General features: G+C 41.3%; 1 protein-coding gene across 8 annotated transcripts in view; it reads left to right on the top strand.

Annotated features, from left to right (window-relative positions):
* TGFBR3 (transforming growth factor beta receptor 3) overlaps positions 1 to 22,487 on the top strand; it is a 205,396-nt gene that overhangs the window by 17,492 nt on the left and 165,417 nt on the right. For all 8 annotated transcript variants that reach the window (XM_067726881.1, XM_067726887.1, XM_067726882.1 and 5 more), the window contains exon 2: positions 14,404 to 14,583. In XM_067726881.1, coding sequence (XP_067582982.1) covers positions 14,523 to 14,583 — 61 coding nt within the window. In that variant the 5' untranslated portion in view covers positions 14,404 to 14,522. The remainder of the gene's footprint in view (positions 1 to 14,403; positions 14,584 to 22,487) is intronic.

The raw sequence follows: 22,487 nt of genomic DNA, 5'->3' as shown, positions 1-22,487 counted from the left end.
GTCCATTTTATTGGCATAGAGTTGCTTGTAGTAATCTCTCATGATCTTTTGTTTTTCTGCAGTGTCAGTTGTTACTTCTCCTTTTTCATTTCTAATTCTATTGATTTGAGTCTTCTCCCTTTTTTTCTTGATGAGTCTGGCTAATGGTTTATCAATTTTGTTTATCTTCTCAAAGAACCAGCTTTTAGTTTTATTGATCTTTGCTATCGTTTCCTTCATTTCTTTTTCATTTATATCTGATCTGATCTTTATGATATCTTTCCTTCTGCTAACTTTGGGGTTTTTTTGTTCTTCTTTCTCTAATTGCTTTAGGTGCAAGGTTAGGTTGTTTATTCGAGATGTTTCCTGTTTCTTAAGGTACGATTGTATTGCTATAAACTTCCCTCTTAGAACTGCTTTTGCTGCATCCCATAGGTTTTGGGTTGTCGTGTCTCCATTGTCATTTGTTTCTAGGTATTTTTTGATTTCCTCTTTGATTTCTTCAGTGATCACTTCGTTATTAAGTAGTGTATTGTTTAGCCTCCATGTGTTTGTATTTTTTACAGATCTTTTCCTGTAATTGATATCTAGTCTCATAGCATTGTGGTCGGAAAAGATACTTGATACAATTTCAGTTTTCTTAAATTTACCAAGGCTTGATTTGTGACCCAAGATATGATCTATCCTGGAGAATGTTCCATGAGCACTTGATAAAAATGTGTATTCTGTTGTTTTAGGATGGAATGTCCTATAAATATCAATTAAGTCCATCTTGTTTAATGTATCATTTAAAGCTTGTGTTTCCTTATTTATTTTCATTTTGGATGATCTGTCCATTGGTGAAAGTGGGGTGTTAAAGTCCCCTAGTATGAATGTGTTACTGTCGATTTCCCCTTTTATGCCTGTTAGTATTCGCCTTATGTATTGAGGTGCTCCTATGTTGGGTGCATAAATATTTACAATTGTTATATCTTCTTCTTGGATTGATCCCTTGATCGTTATGTAGTGTCCTTCTTTGTCTCTTCTAATAATCTTTATTTTAAAGTCTATTTTGTCTGATATGAGAATTGCTACTCCAGCTTTCTTTTGGTTTACATTTGCATGGAATATCTTTTTCCATCCCCTCACTTTCAGTCTGTATGTGTCCCTAGGTCTGAAGTGGGTCTCTTGTAGACAGCATATATATAGGTCTTAGTTTTTGTATCCATTCAGCCAGTCTGTGTCTTTTGGTGGGAGCATTTAATCCATTTACATTTAAGGTAATTATAGATATGTATGTTCCTATTCCTGTTTTCTTAATTGTTTTGGGTTTGTTATTGTAGGTGTTTTCCTTCTCTTGTGTTTCTTGCCTAGAGAAGATCCTTTAGCATTTGTTGTAAAGCTGGTTTGGCGGTGCTGAACTCTCTCAGCTTTTGCTTGTCTGTGAAGGTTTTAATTTCTCCATCAAATCTGAATGAGATCCTTGCTGGGTAGAGTAATCTTGGTTGTAGGTTTTTCTCCTTCATCACTTTACCTATGTCCTGCCAGTCCCTTCTGGCTTGTAGAGTTTCTGCTGAAAGATCAGCTGTTAACCTTATGGTTATGGGGATTCCCTTCTGTGTTATTTGTTGTTTTTCCCTTGCTGCTTTTAATATTTTTTCTTTGTATTTAATTTTTGACAGTTTGATTAATATGTGTCTTGGCATGTTCCTCCTTGGATTTATCCTGTATGGGACTCTCTGTGCTTCCTGGACTTGATTAACTATTTCCTCTCCCATATTAGGGAAGTTTTCAACTATAATCTCATCAAATATTTTCTCAGTCCCTTTCTTGTTCTCTTCTTCTTCTGGAACCCCTATAATTCGAATGTTGGTGCATTTAATGTTGTCCCAGAGGTTTCTGAGACTGTCCTCAGTTCTTTTCATTCTTTTTTCTTTATTCTGCTCTGCAGTAGTTATTTCCACTATTTTATCTTCCAGGTCACTTATCCGTTCTTCTGCCTCAGTTATTCTGCTATTGATCCCATCTAGAGTATTTTTCATTTCATTTATTGTGTTGTTCATCGTTGTTTGTTTCACCTTTAGTTCTTCTAGGTCCTTGTTAAATGTTTCTTGCATTTTGTCTATTCTATTTCCAAGATTTTGGATCATCTTTACTGTCATTATTCTGAGTTCTTTTTCAGGTAGACTGCCTATTTCCTCTTCATTTGTTAGGTCTGGTGGGTTTTTATCTTGCTCCTTCATCTGCTGTGTGTTTTTCTGTCTTCTCATTTTGCTTATCTTACTGTGTTTGTGGTCTCCTTTGTGCAGGCTGCAGGTTCGTAGTTCCCGTTGTTTTTGGTGTCTGTCCCCAGTGGCTAAGGTTGGTTCAGTGGGTTGTGTAGGCTTCCTGGTGGAGGGGACTAGTGCCTGTGTTATGGTGGATGAGGCTGGATCTTGTCTTTCTGGTGGGCAGGTCCACGTCTGGTGGTGTGTTTTGGGGTGTCTGTGGATTTATTATGATTTTAGGCAGCCTCTCTCCTAATGGATGGGGTTGTGTTCCTGTCTTGCTTGTTGTTTGGCATAGGGTGTCCAGCACTGTAGCTTGCTGGTTGTTGAGTGGAGCTGGGTCTTGGCCTTGAGATGGAGATCTCTGGGAGATTTTCACCGTTTGATATTACGTGGAGCTGGGAGGTCTCTTGTGGACCAGTGTCCTGAAGTTGGCTCTGCCACCTCAGAGGCACAGCACTGACTCCTGGCGGTAGCACCAAGAGCCTTTCATCCACACGGCTCAGAATGAAAGGGAGAAAAAGTAGAAAGAAAGAAAGAAGATTAGAGAAAATAAAATAAAGTAAGGTAAAATAAAGTTATTAAAATAAAAAATAATTATTAAGAAAAAAATTTTTTTTAAAAAGTAAAAAACCAAAAAAACCAAAAAACAAAAAAACGGACGGATAGAACCCTAGGACAGATGGTGAAAGCAAAGTTATACAGACAAAATCTCACACAGAAGCATACACATACACACTCACAAAAAGAGGAAAAGGGGAAAAAATAATAAATCTTGCTCTCAAAATCCACCTCCTCAATTTGGGATGATTCGTTGTCTATTCAGGTATTCCACAGATGCAGGGTACATCAAGTTGATTGTAGAGATTTAATCCGCTGCTCCTGAGGCTGCTGGGAGAGATTTCCCTGTCTCTTCTTTGTTCGCACAGCTCCCAGGACTCAGCTTTGGATTTGGCCCCGCCTCTGCGTGTAGGTTGCCGGAGGGCATCTGTTCTTCGCTCAGACAGGATGGGGTTAAAGGAGCCGCTGATTCGGGGGCTCTGGCTCACTGAGGCCAGGGGCGGGAGGGTACTGATGTGGGGTGAGCCTGCAGCGGCAGAGGCCGGCGTGACGTTGCACCAGCCTGAGGTGCGCTGTGCATTCTCCCGGGGAAGTTGTCCCTGGATCCTGGGACCCTGGCAGTGGCGGGCTGCACAGGCTCCCTGGAAGGGAGGTGTGGAGAGTGACCTGTGCTCACACACAGGCTTCTTGGTGGCGGCAGCAGCAGCCTTAGCGTCTCATGCCAGTCTCTGGGGTCTGCGCTGTTAGCTGCGGCTCGCGCCCGTCTCTGGAGCTCCTTTTAGCAGCGCTCTTAATCCCCTCTCCTCGCGCACCAGGAAACAAAGAGGGAAGAAAAAGTCTCTTGCCTCTTCAGCAGCTCCAGACTTTTCCCCGGACTCCCTCCCGGCTAGCCGTGGTGCACTAACCCCTTCAGACTGTGTTCACGCTGCCAGTCCTGTCCCTGCGATCCGACCGAAGCCCGAGCCTCAGCTCCCAGTCCCGCCCGTCCCGGCGGGTGAGCCGACAAGCCTCTCGGGCTGGTGAGTGCCGGTCGGCACCGATCCTCTGTGCGGGAATCTCGCCGCTTTGCCCTCCGCACCCCTGTTGCTGCTCTTTCCTCTGCGGCTCCGCAGCCTCCCCCCTCCGCCACCCGCAGTCTCCGCCCGAGAAGTGGCTTCTAGTGTGTGGAAACCTTTCCTCCTTCACAGCTCCCTCCCACTGGTGCAGGTCCCGTTCCTATTCTTTTGTCGCTGTTTATTTTTTCTTTTGCCCAACCCAGGTACGTGGGGAGTTTCTTGCCTTTTGGGAGGTCTGAGGTCTTCTGCCAGCGTTCAGTAGGTGTTCTGTAGGAGTTGTTCCACGTGTAGATGTATTTCTGATGTATCTGTGGGGAGGAAGGTGATCTCCGTGTCTTACTCTTCCGCCATCTTCCCCTAGATCTTCCCCCAAATGGCAGTTTTTATGAAATGGGCAGATCTGACAAAATTCAGGTTTTGTGGTTGCTTGCATTGCTTGTAAGATAATTCATTAAAAAATTTTTTTTGTTTTGTAAGTTGTGTGTTAAAAAATAGCTAGTGTAGTATTAGTATTTTATTTATACATACATTGTCAAGTTGAATGTTTTTCTGGGATAATACTTTCTAGTGTTGTTGTCATTCCTGCTAGCCATTACATGATCATGCATTTCAAATTTCCACAAGTGTGTTTGAAGTTTCATTTTTTTTTTTTTTTTTTGCAGTACGTGGGCCTCTCACGGTTGTGGCCTCTCTCGTTGCGGAGCACAGGCTCCGGACGCGCAGGCTCAGCGGCCGTGGCTCACGGGCCTAGCTGCTCCGCGGCATGTGGGATCTTCCCGCACCGGGGCACGAACCCGTGTCCCCTGCATCGGCAGGCGGACTCTCAACCACTGCGCCACCAGGGAAGCCCTGAAGTTTCATTTTATAGGAGAGATTCAGAATTAGTTGTTAGTCCTTATAACGGCAATCATAAGTAAGGTAGAGAATAAAAGATTTTCTTGTTTAATCTCTTCATATTAGAGATGAAGCAATTAAAGCTCCAAATGAAGTGACTTGTCTGAGCTTGTAACACATGTTGATGCCAGAATTCTTGCCTCTCTTGTCCCTTTCAGGCTGCCTGCTGTGTAGATTCTTTCTTATATACACCTCTTACTTGTTGGCTAATCATTTATTATTGAGAAATGTTCTGATAATTCACCATCTTTTCATACTGTTTCTCATTGTAATGTACAAGATAGTATTTTATACTTGCGCTCCATATGGTACATTCATTGGATGCCTACTATATGCCAGGTGAGCCAGGGAGACTGTCATCCCACTCTCTGGAGTGAACAGATGAGTGCAAAAACCATACCCGGAAGGAAATAATTACATGGAGATTTACCAACAGGGTTGAATTGCACTACGTTCTACTTCGAGAGAATCAGAGGAGGCCTCCTTAAAGAAGTAATGCTTATATAAAGACCTGAGGCCTTGAAGATGTTTGAAATTGACCATATTAGGGGGACCATGGAGGGTCATTGAGTTGCAAAACATGAACATGGCTTCTGGAAGCAAGGGGTTGGCCCTTTGGTAAAACTGAATTAAGGTGAGCATGGCTGGAGAAGATGCAGAAGATGAGGTGGGATTAAGTTGGCAACACCCAGCAACCATGCAAAGTGTTTTGGTCTTTATCCTGACCGCAGTGGGCAACCATCTAAGGGTTTTAATTCTTAATGTTTCACAATGCCTGGGCTGCTGAGCCCTTTCCTTACCAAATAATATCAGTTAAGTGATTGAAATGTATCTGTTGAGGGATTAGCCCCACTCAAGAGAAAGAATTTTATATTGGAAGTCAGTGAGAGGAATAAAAAAATGTGCTTAATTGTGATTAGCAAAATAGTCTGTTGCTGGAGTGTTTATTCTAAATTCATATATTTGCAGAATCCCTGCAAATATAAATAAAGATGTGAATCAAATATTTTAGTAAATTAGTACATATTGTACAAAATAGTCTATTGGAGGTCTAGAAGGTATAGCTTCCCCAAAGGCTTTTTTTTTTGTTTTATTTTATTTTTATTTTTAAATTTTTTCCCCCAAAGCTTTTTTAATGGCTTGGCGCTTGCTAGGGCCTGAGAATATTCAGCTGTGCTGACTTTGCTGGAATAATTGCAGCTTTGTGATTTAATAAGCCCTTCTGGTGATAGCGGATTCCTTTCTCTAGGCAGCTGGGTTAGTTTGGTGGCAGTGCCAGGCTGAGCTCCGCAGCCCCCAGGCTAAACCCCTGAAGCTAGTTTGGGAATCATAAGGTAGAATTGAGGAGGGCCATTCAGCCGGATCCCTGTAACTTAACACCAGAGCTGTTGAGGCAGCAGCTTTACTACCCTTTGGGAACAGCATTGCAATATTAGGACTATCTTTAGGACTAATACCTTATATTAGGTTTGGAATCATTTTTTGGTGATGAAGGGAATTTTTGAAACTCTAGATGACAAAGTCTAATCCTAAAATTAATACAAACTTTGATGTAAACTGTGATTTTTTTTTGCGGTACGCGGGCCTCTCACTGTTGTGGCCTCTCCCGTTGCGGAGCACAGGCTCCAGATGCGCAGGCTCAGCGGCCGTGGCTCACGGGCCCAGCCGCTCCGCGGCATGTGGGATCTTCCCGGACCGGGGCACGAACCCGCGTCCCCTGCATCGGTGGGCGGACTCTCAACCACTGCGCCACCAGGGAAGCCCCTAAACTGTTATTTATATTATATTGTTACTGGTAGTTTGCTTGGTTTTTTCCCAAAGACTAGATGTATTTTAATCATAATAACTGCAATGACTGTTATTTTTAAAAAATGTACTGTGTGGGCCAGGTGTTGTTTTAGGTATCATGCCCATATTCTGTCTCATATATTACCATCAAAATATCATTAATATTTTACAGATGAGGGGGTGATGGAGGCTAAATGACTTGTCCAGTGTAAGACATCTGGGTAAGCCAGGTTTGGAACCCCAAGAATAGTTCTCTATTAATTCTAGCTTAAAATTATAAGCAACGGAAATCTTTGGATGCAGAAATATTAAATGTGAAAGGTAGTTCCTGGAATACTGCACGGGTGGGTAAAAAAATCTGTCCTACTTCCCTGGTGGCGCAGTGGTTAAGAATCCACCTGCCAACGCAGGGGACACGGGTTCGAGCCCTGGTATGGGAAGATCCCACATGCCGCGGAGCAACTAAGCCCGTGTGCCACAACTACTGATCCGGCGCTCTAGAGCCCACCAGCTGCAACTACTGAGCCCGTGTGCTACAGCTACTGAAGCCCACACGCCTAGAGCCCATGCTCTGCAACAAGAGAAGCTACCGCAATGAGAAGCCCGTGCACTGCAAAGAAGAGTAGCCCCCACTCGCTGCAACTAGAGAAAGCCTGAGCGCAGCAGTGAAGACCTAACTCACCCCAAAATCAATAAATCAATAAATAAAATCTGTCCTAGTTTGTGAACTTGAACAAAACCTGGTCTTCACAACCTTGTGAGATGTGTACATGCCCACCCTCCCCTCTTTGCTGTATTTTCCGTGGGCAGTGAGGTCTGCTGTGCTTGGGATAGACAGAGGGTTTTTAAGGACTGACTGAAGGTCAACCCCAGGAAAACTAAGGATGCTGGGGCCAGAGATGTGTTGGTTATACTCTGTTTAACCAACAGGAATGAGGGTGGGCCAGGCCCTAGAGGGGCAGGGGAGAGCAGAGCCCAGCTTCTCTGCACATCTTGTACCCTCTGTGCTTCCTGCCTTCCTTTACTGGGTCTTCATGTGGAATTCCTATCCACAAGTATAGGTGGTTCAAGAGTAATCCTTTTTTTTTTCCCTTCCACTGGAAGCCATAGAATATTGGGACTTTCTTAGGCTTCAGGATAATTCTCTTTGGTAGAGACAGCGGGCTAATGATAAGTAATGATAGCTTGTATGCTGTTATGTGTACAATTTCATTTGATTCTTGTAACGGCCCTGTGATGTACGTAAGGTTAATTTATTTTCTTACAAATGAAGAAACTGAGGCTCCATTCTGATCCAAACCACCTTTCTTATCTGACGTGCTGTCAGAGTCTTAACTGAACATCCAAGCACTCTGGGCTCTCTTCAGTCTCTTCTCCACATGGTGCCCAGGGAAATTGTTATTTATTTTTAATTAAAATTTTTTTCAGTTTTATTGAGATATAATTCACACATAACATTGCATAAACTACAACACAGTGATTTGATGTATGTATGTATTGAAAAGTGATCACCACAGTAAGTTTAGTTAACATCCATTACCTCACATAGTTAATTTTTTTTTTACTCATGTTAACATTTTTTTTTTTTGGCTGCATCATGCAACATGTGGGGTCTTAGTTCCCCGACCAGAGATTGAACCTGTGCCCACTGCAGTGGAAGTATGGAGTCCTAACCACTGGACCACCAGGGAATTCCCTACTTGTGTTAACTTTTAAGATTTATTCTCTTAGCGACTTTAAAATATACAATACAGTATTGTTAACTATAGTCGTCATGTTGTACATTACACCCCCAGAACTTATTTATCTTATAACTGGAAGTTTGTACCTTTTGACCACCTTCACCTATTTCTCCCACCCCTCACCCCCACCTCTGGCAATACCAATCTGTTCTCTGTTTCTAAGAGTTCAGTTTTTTAGATTCTACATATGTGTCCTACAGTATTTGCCTTTCTCTGACTGACTTATTTCTCTTAGCATAATGCCCACAAGGTCCATCTATGTTGTCGCAAATGGCAGGATTTCCTTCTTTTTTATGGCTGAGTAATATTCCATTGTGTACACACCACATTTACTTTATCCATTCATTCATCAATGGACATTTAGGTTGTTTCCATGTCTTGGCTATGGTAAACAATGCTGCAGTGAACATGGGTTTGCAGATATCTCTTTAGCACAGTGATTTAACTTCCTTTAGAGATATACCCAGATGTGGAATTGCTGGATGATATGGTAGTTCTATTTTTAATTTTTTGAGGAACTCCATACTGTTTTCCATAGTGCCTATACCAGGGAAACTTTAAAAATGTAATCGGATCATTCCACTTTCCTGCTTAAACTCTTTCTTGAACCTGTTTCTCTCTTTTCCCTTTGGCTTTGCAGCCATGCTCCCTTCAGCATCAGTAACCTGTAATGTTTCCTCTACTGTAATGTCATCCTTCACCAGAGCTTTTAAATCTCTACTTATCCTTCAGGTTGTGGATACCTTTTCTTTAGGGCCCTTATCATAGTGTATAATTACATATTTGTGTTTATCCCACCACACTTTAAGCCCATGAGGGTAGAAGAATATGTCTCTTTTCATGGCCATTATATTCCCATTGCCTGGCATGAGCAAGCAATAAATAAAGATTTACTGAAGGGAGAAATGAAGCTCAGGAAATCAAATATCTTGCCTAATGTACTAAATGGTGTTACTTTTACTAGAATATAAGCACCATGAGGGCAGGATTTTTGGCTCCTTTTTTTTTTTTACTGCTATATCCTTGGTATCTTCAACAGTGCCTGGCTCCTAGTAGTAAATATTTATTGAATATTGATTGTACTTAGATGCAATTCCAAAGATTTCTTATCCAAATCCAGGATTTTTCTCCTCTTTGTGCCAAATCTGTCTGAAAATGGGGATTTGGAAGTAGCTAGTTTCTCTGTGTAGTAGAGAAATCTGAGAGTTGCGACTCAGTAAGGTGGCTTTGCTCTCTCTGTGTACAAGTCTTAAAGGGCATCCAAATGTCATCAGACAAACAACAGTATCTGTTCTACATGTTGCACACCCCTTTTTACAGGCTGCCAAGCTAGATATTGATGTCCTCCATCCTGCCTCTTTTCTAAATCCCCTGAATAACATGTTGAATATCCATCAGAACAATTCTTCTACCAGCTTTTATTTAACCATTTGCAGACTTAACAGTATACCTTTCTCAAAAAAATTCAGACTTTAAATTCAGACTTAAATGACCAGACTAGAAACAACTTAATGATCTGCTAGAAAACCTTTTCATATTGAAGGTACCAGAAAATCAGGTGTTATTTACTATTTGAGTTTAGGGAATGGCATTTTTTATTCCACTCAATATATCTCTGTCTTTAAGATCTTCACATTTGTTGAATATTTTCCTTGTTGGGGGCTAAACAGTCTTAGTGTTAAGATATGATTGTGCAAAGATTTGTGCTTCATCTTCACAGAACTTGAGTCATACAACATCACCAAGGATTGTTTATTTATTATAGCCGCCACCCACAGTCCTGAAGTCAAGTCATAGTTTGTGATCAGTAATGATTTGTGCAGAGTACATATGTCAACATGGAAGTACCAATGTCTGGTGGCAGCCATGGCAGGCTTCCCCCTCTCTTCGAAAAAAATTTCTGTTTCCAGAGATTGAGTATGGAGGGAGAGAAAATGGTTTCTAGTTTGTGGCAACAGACCTGGAACTGCAAGGTAGGATGCTGGTCATGGAAAGACCTGGTTTCTAGTCTTGACTCTGCCCTGTTATTTGGGGCAAGTGCTGGACTTGGAGTTTGGGCTCCTCTTCATCCATGAATCCTGTTGACTTCTTCTAACTTTAAAAGCTGTTCATGTTATCTTTAGCGTGCTGATTCTTTTAATTGAGAAATTGATTGGCTGGAAGCTAATTTAAGTTCTGATTTTGAATAATCTCATGTTCATAGCCACTGTGTTAGCCATCTAAGGGGAAGTTAGCAATTTTTCTTGCTGGCTTTTAGCCTATTGCCAGACATCATTTCACCACATTTTTCCACTAAGATAGAGCAAGATTTTCTCTTTAAAAGACATCCTGGTCAACTCAGGGAATACTGTTCCCAACCAATTCCTTTTGAACATTAGTTTAACCCGTAATGGTTTTGGGGACTTGTTTGGGTAGGGGTTTTCAGCTTATCCTGGTCTTTCCCTGTGAATTCTGTTGGATCACTAGAGAATGTGGGGCAGCACACAGTTTAATGGCCTTAGAAATAGATACAGGGGAAATTAGAAGAATTAGTATCACATTCCTTTTTTTAAGAAATCCGTTAAAGTCCCTCTCAGAATTGTATTCTGTTCATTTGCGGATACTGTAAGTTCTGGTACCCTTTGAATGGAATACATTACTTTGAAATGTGGGTGAAATGACTACTACACAGTAGACCCCAAATTGTTCATTCAAGATTTCAGAGTACCCTATTTATATTCTAAAGGAAGAGTTTAGTTCTTAAAGTCCAAAGAGATACAGTGAGGTCAGAAAACCAGAGTGGCGAGTCCCTGGTCTTTGCAGACTGAGTGTGATATAACATCAGAGAAGGAGAAGAGTTTGTATTTCCCTAGTTTTATTCAAGATCTGCGACTTTTCCAAAGCCTTTGATCATCCTGCATTCTTCTAATTGGGGAACTGATCCCTAAGTCGTGTGTTAAGGTGCTGATGTATGCAAGTCTTGGCCAAAACTGGAGTTCCACTGAATGGAACGACATGCTTCCTTTTTTTATTCTCCTCCGCCTTAGGATCCTGTCACCACATTGGGAAGATTAGACAAAAATTCTGTGCAGTTTATTTTCTTTTTGAACAAGTTACATTATGGAGGGACTTTTAAGCTGAAAGAAGAAAAGCTCCCTCTTTGTTTGAAGCAGCAGTTTGTAAGTTTCAACTTGTCTTGGACTTCCTTGGAGATGTTTTAAGATCCGGTGTAAACTTGCTGTGGTTTGCCTTTGGGCATCATACTGTTTAGCTTGGCTCTATTGTATCTGTAATTGCTGCATTTTAATAATTACCCAATATTCTTGTCAGCAATTTGCAGTCTATATTTTTAATAGAACCATTTGCCTTTCTTTTCCACAGGTTCATTCAGACCTGGTTTAAGCCCCAGATTAACGTGCACAGCTCCACAGAGCCTCTGCAGCTGCGGGCAGGGGGTGACACAAGCTCATTAAATATTCCCACAAGCCTCGTGCTGGTTATATAGATTGTGTGCACCATAAAAATCCTCTGGGAAGTCATCTTCTTCTGAAATCTCCTTACAGGGTTTTGCTTTATAAAAGTTGCCCTTAGCATTTGTTGAAATAGCATATTCTTTTAGAGTTTTTCTTATTGATCCATTCAGGAAATCTAATTTAAAAAAAATTTAATTAAATTAATTTATTTTTGGCTGTGTTGGGTCTTCGTTGCTGTGCGCGGGCTTTCTCTAGTTGCGGCGAGCGGGGGCTACTCTTCTTTGCGGTGCGCGGGCTTCTCATTGCGGTGGCTTCTCTTGGTGCGGAGCATGGGCTCTAGGTGCGCAGGCTCAGTAGTTGTGGCGCACGGGCTTCGTTGCTCCGCGCATGTGGGATCTTCCCGGACCAGGGCTCGAAACCGTGTCCCCTGCATTGGCAGGCGGATTCTTAACCACTGCGCCAGCAGGGAAACCCAGGAAATCTAATTCTTTGAAGGGAAAAAAATAGGGACAAATTTTCTTTGCTGTCATTGTCTTTTAGGTTAACAGGAGACTTCCATTACATCTGAGGTGATGTGGAATTATGGTGACAGAAATTTTGGACTTAAAGGGATGATTGAAGTCAATTTTATGGTGTCCAAAATTGTGTCTATAATTTAGTCAGTTTTTGAGATAAGACCATTGTGCCACCAATGGATTGTGCCTCAATTTGACTGGCAATTTTTTTCCCTTAGTGATTCCACTCTTTAGCTTATCTCCTTTTTGTGTCCATTGTAGTGTTTATTTAGCAGCAAACAAAAGACTAAACTGGTTTTCCAGTAGCTAAGAATTATGTCAATAATCACAACCTACTTTCTCCACTTTCTTGGTATAAATATACCTCAAAGGGAATGGACAAGCATGATAATAATAGCTAACATTTATTCATTGCCTATTATGTGCTAGGTACTGTTGTAGCAATGTATATATATTAACTCCTTTAATCCTCATGGCAGTCCATAGGATAGTTTCATGCATGAAGAGTATTGTGGTCAACATCACCCATTTGGTAGGTGGCAGAGTGGATCCACACTTAGGCAGACCTTTAACTGCCATCATAATCTATATTTACTCACACTAGGCTTTTAAAATCACTGTCATACCAAGATTGAACTGCAGTGCCTCCTGCATATGTAATAGTTTAGTTTTAAAGCATATCTAAAATTTATTTTTGAAATTAGGACTTTATTGTTATTTCTGGGTAGGTAATACCTGTAAAACCCAAATGGGAGTTCAGTGAAAAGGTTCCTGCCCCCTCCCTCCACTGTCCCCCAATCACCCTGTTTCTCTCCTTCTCAGAGGCCATTAGTGTTACTACTGTAGGAAACCATTTTAAATATCTTTCTCTTAACAATCGATGCAGTGAACTAAGACCATTTGATTAGAAACTCATTTTTCCATTGTTTTTATATTTTTCTACTGTATCTACAAGTGCCCAAACTGGCTTTGTCTCTAAAGGTAGCAAACTGGTTCTGGGGATGCAATTTTCTGGATGAGAGTAACAAGGCTGCAATCTCTAGCTCTTTGAGGTGGGTCCTAGAAACTCTGTGATCTTGCCTTGCCCAGGGCTTAGATCAGGCAGGGTCTTTATACTTTTTTCCAGTTGTTGGATAATTTTTTTCCCTGTTAACAGGAATCATGTCCTCACACAATGCCTGGAACATAGTAGGTGCTCTGTAAACATTTGTTGAATTGCACCTTCTATGGGTTGTGCCAGGCTCAACGAGATAAGGCTGGAAATACTTTGGAGTGTCTAAATGAGGTGATCTTTAGGGCCATAGGAGGATATTCCAGTTCAGCAAACCTTCACAAAACTCACCATTCAAGGCTCTGGATAGGAAAAGTTTAGAAAAGACCTTCTGGATCCTCTAGTCATGCAACCAGATAGTCTCAGATGGGGTTGAGAGACAGGGAGAGGCATTTTTGCTTATTAAAATGTTGGCAAACAGTTGAAATAAGAATCTTGTCTTTTAATGGTTCTTTATTTTTTCAGGTTGACTCTAAATGTGTTTCAATTTGATCCCTGTGGTAACTGTCACTATAACATTAGATTGAGTTCTTTTTTTAAAAAAAAATTATTGAAATATAGCTGATTTACAATGTTGTATTAATTTCTCCTGTGCAGCAAAGTGATTCAGTTATACACATATATATTCTTTTTCACATTCTTTTCCATCATGGTTTATCACAGGATATTGAATACAGCTCCTTGTGCTATACAGTAGGACCTTGTTGTTTATCCATCCTATATATGATAGTTTGCATCTTAGATTGAGTTCTAATCAGAGTTGTTTGTGTTTTTTTTTGCTGGCACTAGGGAGTTCATGTATCAAGTGTCACTGATTATTTTATAACTGATGATGTTATATTATAGGTGTACCTTGATTTTCTTCTATATTCTTGAAAATTTTATATAAAACCAAAGATTTAAAATGTCAAAACAGCATGTATTTGCAGAAGTATTTGCTATAAAATTCTTTATTAGGTAATTACCTCCCCTGCACCCACAACATTTGCTTGAGTGCTGTCTAGGCACACAAGATAAATTTATCTTATACTTTTTAGAAATTCTTCATTTCACTTTGATGTGTATTTATCAAAAGAAATACCTGCATTAAGTTTTCTTCTTAAAATGTTTATTTTTATAGGCAATTTGAAAATTGGCAAGAAAGATTTTAAGGCCACTTCCAATTTGCAAAGATTATTTATAATCTGAAGAACTGCAGGCTGAGGTGACTGAACGGGACACACTTTTGGAGAAATAAAAATGGCTTCTCATTGTGTGATTGCCATGTTTGCCCTGATGAGTTCCTGTTTAGCAACTGCAGGTAAGTTGCATAATATAAATTGCATGTTCATTATATTCTTTTGGATATATTTTTCTTCAGTCTCTTCAGTCTAGAAACATTTAGGACATGGGATATTTATATAAAACTTGAGTATTTGTGTTCTTCAAGGAAATAAAATATTTGACTACGCTACAGATACATAGTATGTTTGCCCATGTTATATTTTACTAGACAAGTGCTAGACATTCTAATGTCAGTAACACAGATACCTAACTAACCTTCAGTGTTGAGGTGGTTAGAGAACAAATATGCGGTTTAATACCACTTAATTTTGTTACATGCATTGATTACATTTACTTTCTTGTCGTAAATAAGAATTTCAAGAAAGGCTTTTTGTTCTTTATTACAAAATAAATAGATCTTTTACATAGAGGTGACACTCCTAGCATGGGCTACTTAGGAAATATTTAATTTTGCCTATTTCAGGTAATTTTTTAAAAAGTAATTTTTAAAAAAGTACAGAGGGAATTCTCTGGCGTTCCAGTGGTTAGGACTCTGTACTTTCATTGCCGAGGGCCCGGGTTGGGGGACTGGGATCCCACAAGCCACGTGGTGCGACCAAAAACAAAACAAAACAAAACAAAATAAAAAAATTAAAAATGTACAGAAATACACTGTGCTTCCTAGAGGCCATCAGAATGGGAGCTCAGAGATGAGAAGAAGCAAATGATTTGGTTGGAACATTGTTGCTTAAATAAGAGTGTCAGATCCCCTAGGCAAGGTCTTAGTGTGGCAGTCAGGGTTACTTAACAAATTTGGAAACTTAATTTGCTCTATTTTGTTATAATTTGCTTTGTGTCTCTTCTATAATGAGCTACATAGAACTAATTTGTTGGGCCAGTTCTGGAAACTGGCTGGCCTCAAGAAGAAACACATTGGCTAAAAAATGATTAGCCTCTTGGTTTTAGCTGTTGAATTGTACATACAGATTACATGAGAGTGATAATAATAACCTTGTATTGAGTGTGCACTGCAGCCAGTTTACTGTGCTAAACAATTATAGCCTCTAACAATGAGCAAGGATATTCTTAGTTCATGAGCTCACTTAGTCACAACTCTGCTCTTCACCTCTGCGTTATACTGAAGAAGCGGGACCACCATTAATGCTCCAGTTGACTCAGACCAGGAGTCATATGCAGGCACAGACTGAGTGGAAGCCAGTTTGCAGAAGCTGGTTTATGAGATTGGAAAGCAGAATGTCCTCCTTGTTGCAAATATCTTGAGAGAAAGTTGCTAGTTTTTTTTTTTGAATGCTGGTGTGTGAATTTGAACTGCCCATTCTCTCTGTCAGCAGTTTCATTTTGTCTCATGATTGAAAAGTTATTTGCCTTTTAGCCTGTGTATTAAAACTTATCTTAATTAAAATCTCACTGAAGAGTAGTAGGAAAAAAAAAGAGAGAGAAATGGCTTGATGGAAAAATGTGCTGTTTTGATAACAAGATGTATAATTATACCTGGTGGGTTTGAGGCAGAATTTTCTGCTTTCATTGATGAAAAAACATAACTTAAGAAGGTACTTCATGGGAATGTGGTGAGTTTGGTGGTTCTGTATAGCCTTGATGTATTTGATAGTGAATCAATTTTGCTTGAGACCTTCCCTCCTCTTTCCAGCCACTGGTAAAAAATTTTTTTGAGTTGTGTACACACTGAAAGCTTTGCTGAAGTGTACAGTAAGATTGAAGGTACAGTAGAATTACAGATTTTATAACAAACTGAGGCAACTGATCAATAGTACAGAGGTAGAGATGCTTTTTTGAACAAGCTGATGGTCCAAATGAATGAAGAAGAAGGGAGAAATGTTTTGTATGTAATACTGACATCCAGTAGCTTTCTGTATAGGCTCAGCATACTTTGCAAAATACTTTTTTGGGGCATTCTGCATGAGCTGAATTTCAAGAAGATAGTAGAAGATAATATAATAATGAATATTTATAATAATTAATTAATTACTGTGTATCAGGCCCTGTTCAAAGTGCTTTAAATGTATTATCTCATTCCATCCTCATAACTCCCCTAAGAAATGTAGGTTCTTTGTTTATTCTCAGTTTATAGATGGGGAAACTGAAGCATAGACAGGTTAAGTAACTTCCTCAAGGTCCTACAACTACTAAGTGGCAGATTTAACCATGAACCTACTGAGTCTAGGTCTACGGATTGAGCCTTTAATCTACACTATGAGGGAGTCTTGATCAGAAAGGTGTTTTAAAAAAATGATAATGGGTTTGCTGTGTGTCATCTGTGCCCTTTTGAAGCGTCAAGTAAATCACTTATTCACTGAGTCTCCACTGAGTGCAAAGCACAGTACTAGTCACTTAGGGATATAGAAAGAAATGTAAGATTCATCCTTCTTTTGAGTTGTTTATACTTTAGTTCGGCATATAAAATATAACCAAATAATCAATGCATGGTGAGGAAAAGCCAGAAGACCTCAGGGGGGTCAGGAGGGTGGATTAGCGCAGCTGGGGAGGGCTTTGTGGAAGCCTAGGTGTTGAGCTGTGTTTTGAAGACCAGGCAGAATCTAGAAAGCGAAAGGCATTGGGGTGAGCAGAGGGGAGAACAGGGCTTAGCACAGAACAGGGCAGTTAGGTGCTTGATGTTGTTTTAAAGAACGGATGACCCAGAGAACTGGTTGGGAATGTAGAGGAGGTCTGTTTGGAAGGAAGGATGGGGGTAGATTGTGGAGGACCTCAAATGTGAGAACAAGGCTGTGGATTTCATTCTGAGGTTTGGATTCTCTCTTCTTCCATCCCCCTGTAGCCAAAAGCATGCACTGTTTAATCTTAGAATTCAAACTGCAGCCTCCCAAAGTTAGACTGAGAATAGGGCCTTCTTGGCTACAAAGGCAACAGTGCCTGGCACATAGGCTGACATTCAGCTAGGGCTTGCTCTCTGCCAGCTAATTTATTTTGTTTTTATAAGAAAACCCTGTGAGGTGGTATTAGTATTACTATCATCATCTGCATTTTACTCACAAGGAAACTGGGACTCAGTAACTAATAAGTGGGCCTTCTCTGGTGGTCCAGTGGTAAAGAATCCGTCTTACAATGCAGTGGGTGTGGGTTTGATCCCTGATCAGGGAACTAAGATCCCACATGCCGTGGGGCAACTAGGCCCGCGTGCCACAACTACTGAGTCCACACGCCCTGGAGCCTGCGCACCGCAGCTAGAGAAGAGAAAACCCGAACACCACAGCTAGAGAGAAGCCTGGACACCACAACGAGGAGGCTGCGCCCTGCAACGAAAGATCCCGCGTGCCTCAATGAAGATCCCGCGTGCCCAACTAAGACCTGACACAACCAATAATAAATAAATAAATAAATAAATAATAAATCTTAAAAAAGATACATTTTATAAAAAAAATATCTAATAAGTGGCAGAGCAGGGACTTGAACCCAGGCAATTTGGCTCTAGACTCCAGCCCATCCACCACTCCACTAGAGCCTCTACATAGGAGACACTCCGTGGGGAATGAGTGAACCTCTTCCCTTGATTGATTCAATACCAGATGAGTAGCCACCAGTGAGACATCCTGGAACCAGATGAAACCCCTTTGGCCTCAGAAGAGACGTATGTAAGTCATCAGAATGGAAAGACCCTCAAGTAATGGGCCTTCTTTATTCGCGTTCTTCTTTCACTGACGGGGCTGTGGAGCTCTACTGTAGAGTTCTTGGCAGCAGAAGGGGTGAAGTCCTCCTTTAGACACGCGGCCAGGGAGGAGAAGAGCACAGCACCTAAAATGAGCCTGAGCTGGAACAGTAGGTGCCTGCGTGTGGGCCTTCAGTGAAAGCCTTCCTTCCCTGCTTGTGGCTGAGGGTGAAGGAGGCGGAGGCAGAAGCCACAGCCCAGGGTTAGTGGTTGCTTTGACAAAACTCATACTTTTCCTTCCCTCCCTTGTTCCTTGGTTATTGTACAGCATGTGGGGAGAGAGGGCCATGCCCTTGGTGAACAAGAACTGTGTAAGGACCATAATGCCTTCTGATTAGAAATTACCTTAGGTTTTTAGTGCCTTATCTTAGGTCCTGTAATGTATCTAAGAAAAGTAGGAAGTTATAAAGGTAAATGCTTGCTCCTGTGGGCTTAAGGCTCACTAAGTTTTCACTTTAAAAACTGTTCTGCTACACATCTTTAAAAAATATTAACTGCTGCCTCTGAGGCTTGCCAGAGTTAGGTAGGGCTGTGTTCCCAGGAGCCTTAATAATGAGAAAAAGAGGCACGTATGGAGAGTTCAGGGAAAACAATTTGGTAGGAGGGGATGGACTTGTCTGTGCCCTACTGGTCCCTTGTGTCAGGCCAGAGGGGTGCTGCTGAGGGGAACTCTGCAGAAACGCTGCTGGCCTCTGTGCTGGCCAGTGTTGATGGCTTGGCTGTCTCCCTCATTCCGTGGTTTCCATTTGGTGCCTAGGTGTATCCTTTTAGATGCTTGCCTATGACCTGCACACACATTTATTTCTATTGAACGAACTCATTTCTTTTTATCTTTATTCCAGGATGTACCTGGAATTCCAGGTACAGTCCACAGGAAAACAGAGATGTTTTTAGTTGGAGCTATTTTCCTGCTAAGAAAGCTCTGAACTCTTCGGGTCCGTAGGACAGCAAGCAGAGACACTAGCTGGTTAATACTTGGTTTGGAATGGAACAAGCTGGCAGCCTTGAGGGGAGGCTAAACATAATAATATCATTTTATTTTTATTGTTTCCAAAATGCTTTCATGTCTAGTGTTTCATTTGATTCTCCTAGCAGTCCCTGGGTGGGCAGGGTTGTTTTCTTCATTTATGGAATGGGAGTAAGGGGCTTTAGAGAAAGTAAGCAATTTAGAAAGCTGGTCTGCCTCTTGATCGAACCGAACCCAGCACACTTCTGCAGATGAACTGCACTGTTGAGTCTTAGTGCGCCCCTCAGCACCTCTTGAAACAATGCAGCCAGGTGCTCTGCTGGGTACTTTGCACTAATCAGTTCACTTGATCCTTACAGAAACCCAGTGAAGTAGGTATTCATCATTATCACTGTTTTTGTAATTATTACTACTGCCACCACCCTTACCATTATTATTATACTAATTTTACAAATGATGAAACTGAGGCTTAGAGAAGAAAAATGTCATATATAGTGAGAGACAAATTTTTAAAAAAGTTAAAACGGTCCTTTAGGTAATAATAGTCATACGATGAGTAAGTGGCAGCATGGCAGCAGACCCAGAGTTCATGTTCTTTCCGTTGTGCTGCCCAAAGGGAACTGGCACTCTCTCTCTCTTGGATTTGAGATCAGTGATCTGAGGACCGCAGAGGTGGTTCTGCCATAGTTTCCCTGCTCTGCCAACTGAGGGATCAGAGGCTGTAACTCATAATGGCAGAAAGGGAGGGAGGGTGCCGGTGGGAGCTGCCACCAGGAAATGTAAAGGGTAGAGGAGGAATAGACTTGAAGGTTCAAAGCAAATTCGAAAGGATCTTCTCTTGCTAACCCCTAAGTCTTTGGACACAACTAGTTGATTTGGTCTGTGATTATTATTGTTTATAGGTGGTTATTATAACCACTTTTGTGTTTAATTCCACTTTTGGATACATAGGCAAAAGATCTTGTCAGTTGTGATGCCAGCTATCACCAGGGTGCCAACTTTCTATTTATTTTAAAGGCAAAGTAATGTTATTAAAAGTCCCAGAGTGAATACCATTTTAGGTAGTGATTTTAGGTAGTGATTTAGGTAGTGATCTCTTTGGGGGGGACCATGCACACCCTAGCACGATGAGGTCCCTGCGTCCCTTTCTTTAGTTTTGCACAGAAACAACACACACACACACACACACACACACACACACACATACACACACCACACACACACACAGAGTTGGGGCCGTTAGCTGTAGTCAAGAAAAATACGAGTTCATTTCTCAAAGATTACCTTGCCCTGCATATTCCACCCACAGAGGTGGAATATGATATGATATCAAATAAAAGGCCTTTTTCTTTTTCATTTGCAAGGAGAATAGATAGTTGGGTAAGCAGATGTTCATATAGTATGAGAAAGATATTTACGAAGAGTGTGTGTAAGATTATACATAGATTTGATGTCAGACAGGTCCACAGAATCCAGGTTTCTCTCTCCTTTGCATCCTTATCCTAGACTGTATAATTGCCACCCAGCTTTCTGAATTGTTGATTTATTTGGGTTATTTTAGGGTACCAATGATGGGGCATTTTTGTAAACACTGATCAACTTTTCCATCAGGACAGAGCTATCTGTATGTGACCACATAGCTGTTTAATTGCTCAGGGCTTATACTCTCACACACTGTGGATTTGGGAAATTAGGCTTTCTCGGCTTGTTTGCTTTGATAACTAAACCTTCCTACTCTGGGACCACCTTGAATCATTGCTAGAGCTCTGAGCTCCAAGTGCTGGTTTTGGAAGTGTTGTAGGAACAAGGCGGGTTCCAGGAAGTGTTTCACTGCGGTGCCTTCCCTCAGGACCGGCCCTGCACATGGCGGCCTCAAGGCGTGGAACAGTTTGCCTGTCTTGGAAGATTGGCCTGACCGGCGCTGCGTCCACATGAACCACTGACTTTCATTCTCTTTAAAACATTCTCTGCCAGAGTGGCCTAAAATAGATTTATCCTGAAGTCCCATATAATCATATTTTTGTTCTCTGAGAGGACATTGTAAATCAGGCAGAATTCTAGAAGGCTTAAAAATGCACTTGCTCTCAGAATGTTCCTTCCAAGGACTAGGCAGCAGGTGCTCTGGGGACTGAGGCCCAGCTATTCTCCTGTCCTATCCTGCCAACTCTTAGAAATCTTAAGGAAAAAAAAAAAAACAAATAAAAACACTAGAGTAGAATGTGGAAAATCTTACTGCCTTCAAAGAAAAATATTGATTAAAAAAAAAAGTTATTCTCTCTGTGGGCAATGAAGGGAACCATATAGTGATAAGTGGTATAGTTATGGCAAAAGGAAAAAGTTCCAATAAGCCTGCTCTGAGTTCTTTGTGTTGCTTCCCTTTGTCCTCACGTGCCTGAATAACTTAGTCCTGGTCTGGACGATAGATGAGCCATGAGTAGTAGCACCTCCCTTCCTCCCTACCCTCCTGCCCCATCCGGAAATATGCTCAGGTAGCAAAGGCCTCAGGAGAGAGCAGAGCACCTGCTTCTGGAGTCAGTTCCTGCTCTGTTGCTTCCAGTGGTGCCAGAGCTGCTCCTGGGATGAGCTGTTCCAGCGGGACGCATCTGTGTGGCCCATTTTGGCATTTCGTTGCTGCTTGGTAAAACAAAATGCCACATAGCTCCCATCTGCCCCTTTCTTTTTTTAGACGAAGGAACCATTTATCATTTCACCGTTTCTTTCAACTTTTAAATACTGCTATGTTTAGGTGGGAGGTTGTAGTCTGGTGAATTAGCTTTGAGTGCATACCAGGTCTCAGGTAGTTTGCTAGCTTCTGTGGCACAGAAAGGGGATACTTTGGAGTTAGTGCAAATAATGAGTTTTTTCCACCTTCTAACATGGTTGTTTCCTAAAGTGTTGATTGATTTATTCAGCAAGCATCTACTGAGCACTCTAGACACTCTTCCAGGTGTTGGAGATACAGCAATGAACAAAACAGACAAAAATTCTTGTGCACCTGAGGCGTACATTCTAGTGAAGAGAGAGAGAGACCAGAAACAAAAAATTATGCATATTTTAGCAGGTTCAGTGGAGAAAAAGCAACAGGGCTAGGAATTACTCCTGGGGAAGTACAATTTAAAGTAAGGTGATCAGGGAGGGCCTCACTGGGAAGATGACATTTGAACGAAATTTTGAAGGAGGTGAGCTAAGTGGATATCTGGGGAAACGAGGACTCCAGGCAGAAGGAAAAGCACATGCAAAGGTCCTGAGGTGGGAGCTTGTCTGAAGTGCC

Source organism: Pseudorca crassidens, chromosome 2 (assembly GCF_039906515.1).
Source record: "Pseudorca crassidens isolate mPseCra1 chromosome 2, mPseCra1.hap1, whole genome shotgun sequence".
NCBI lineage: Eukaryota > Metazoa > Chordata > Mammalia > Artiodactyla > Delphinidae > Pseudorca > Pseudorca crassidens.
This window is presented reverse-complemented; position numbering and strand designations above follow the sequence as displayed.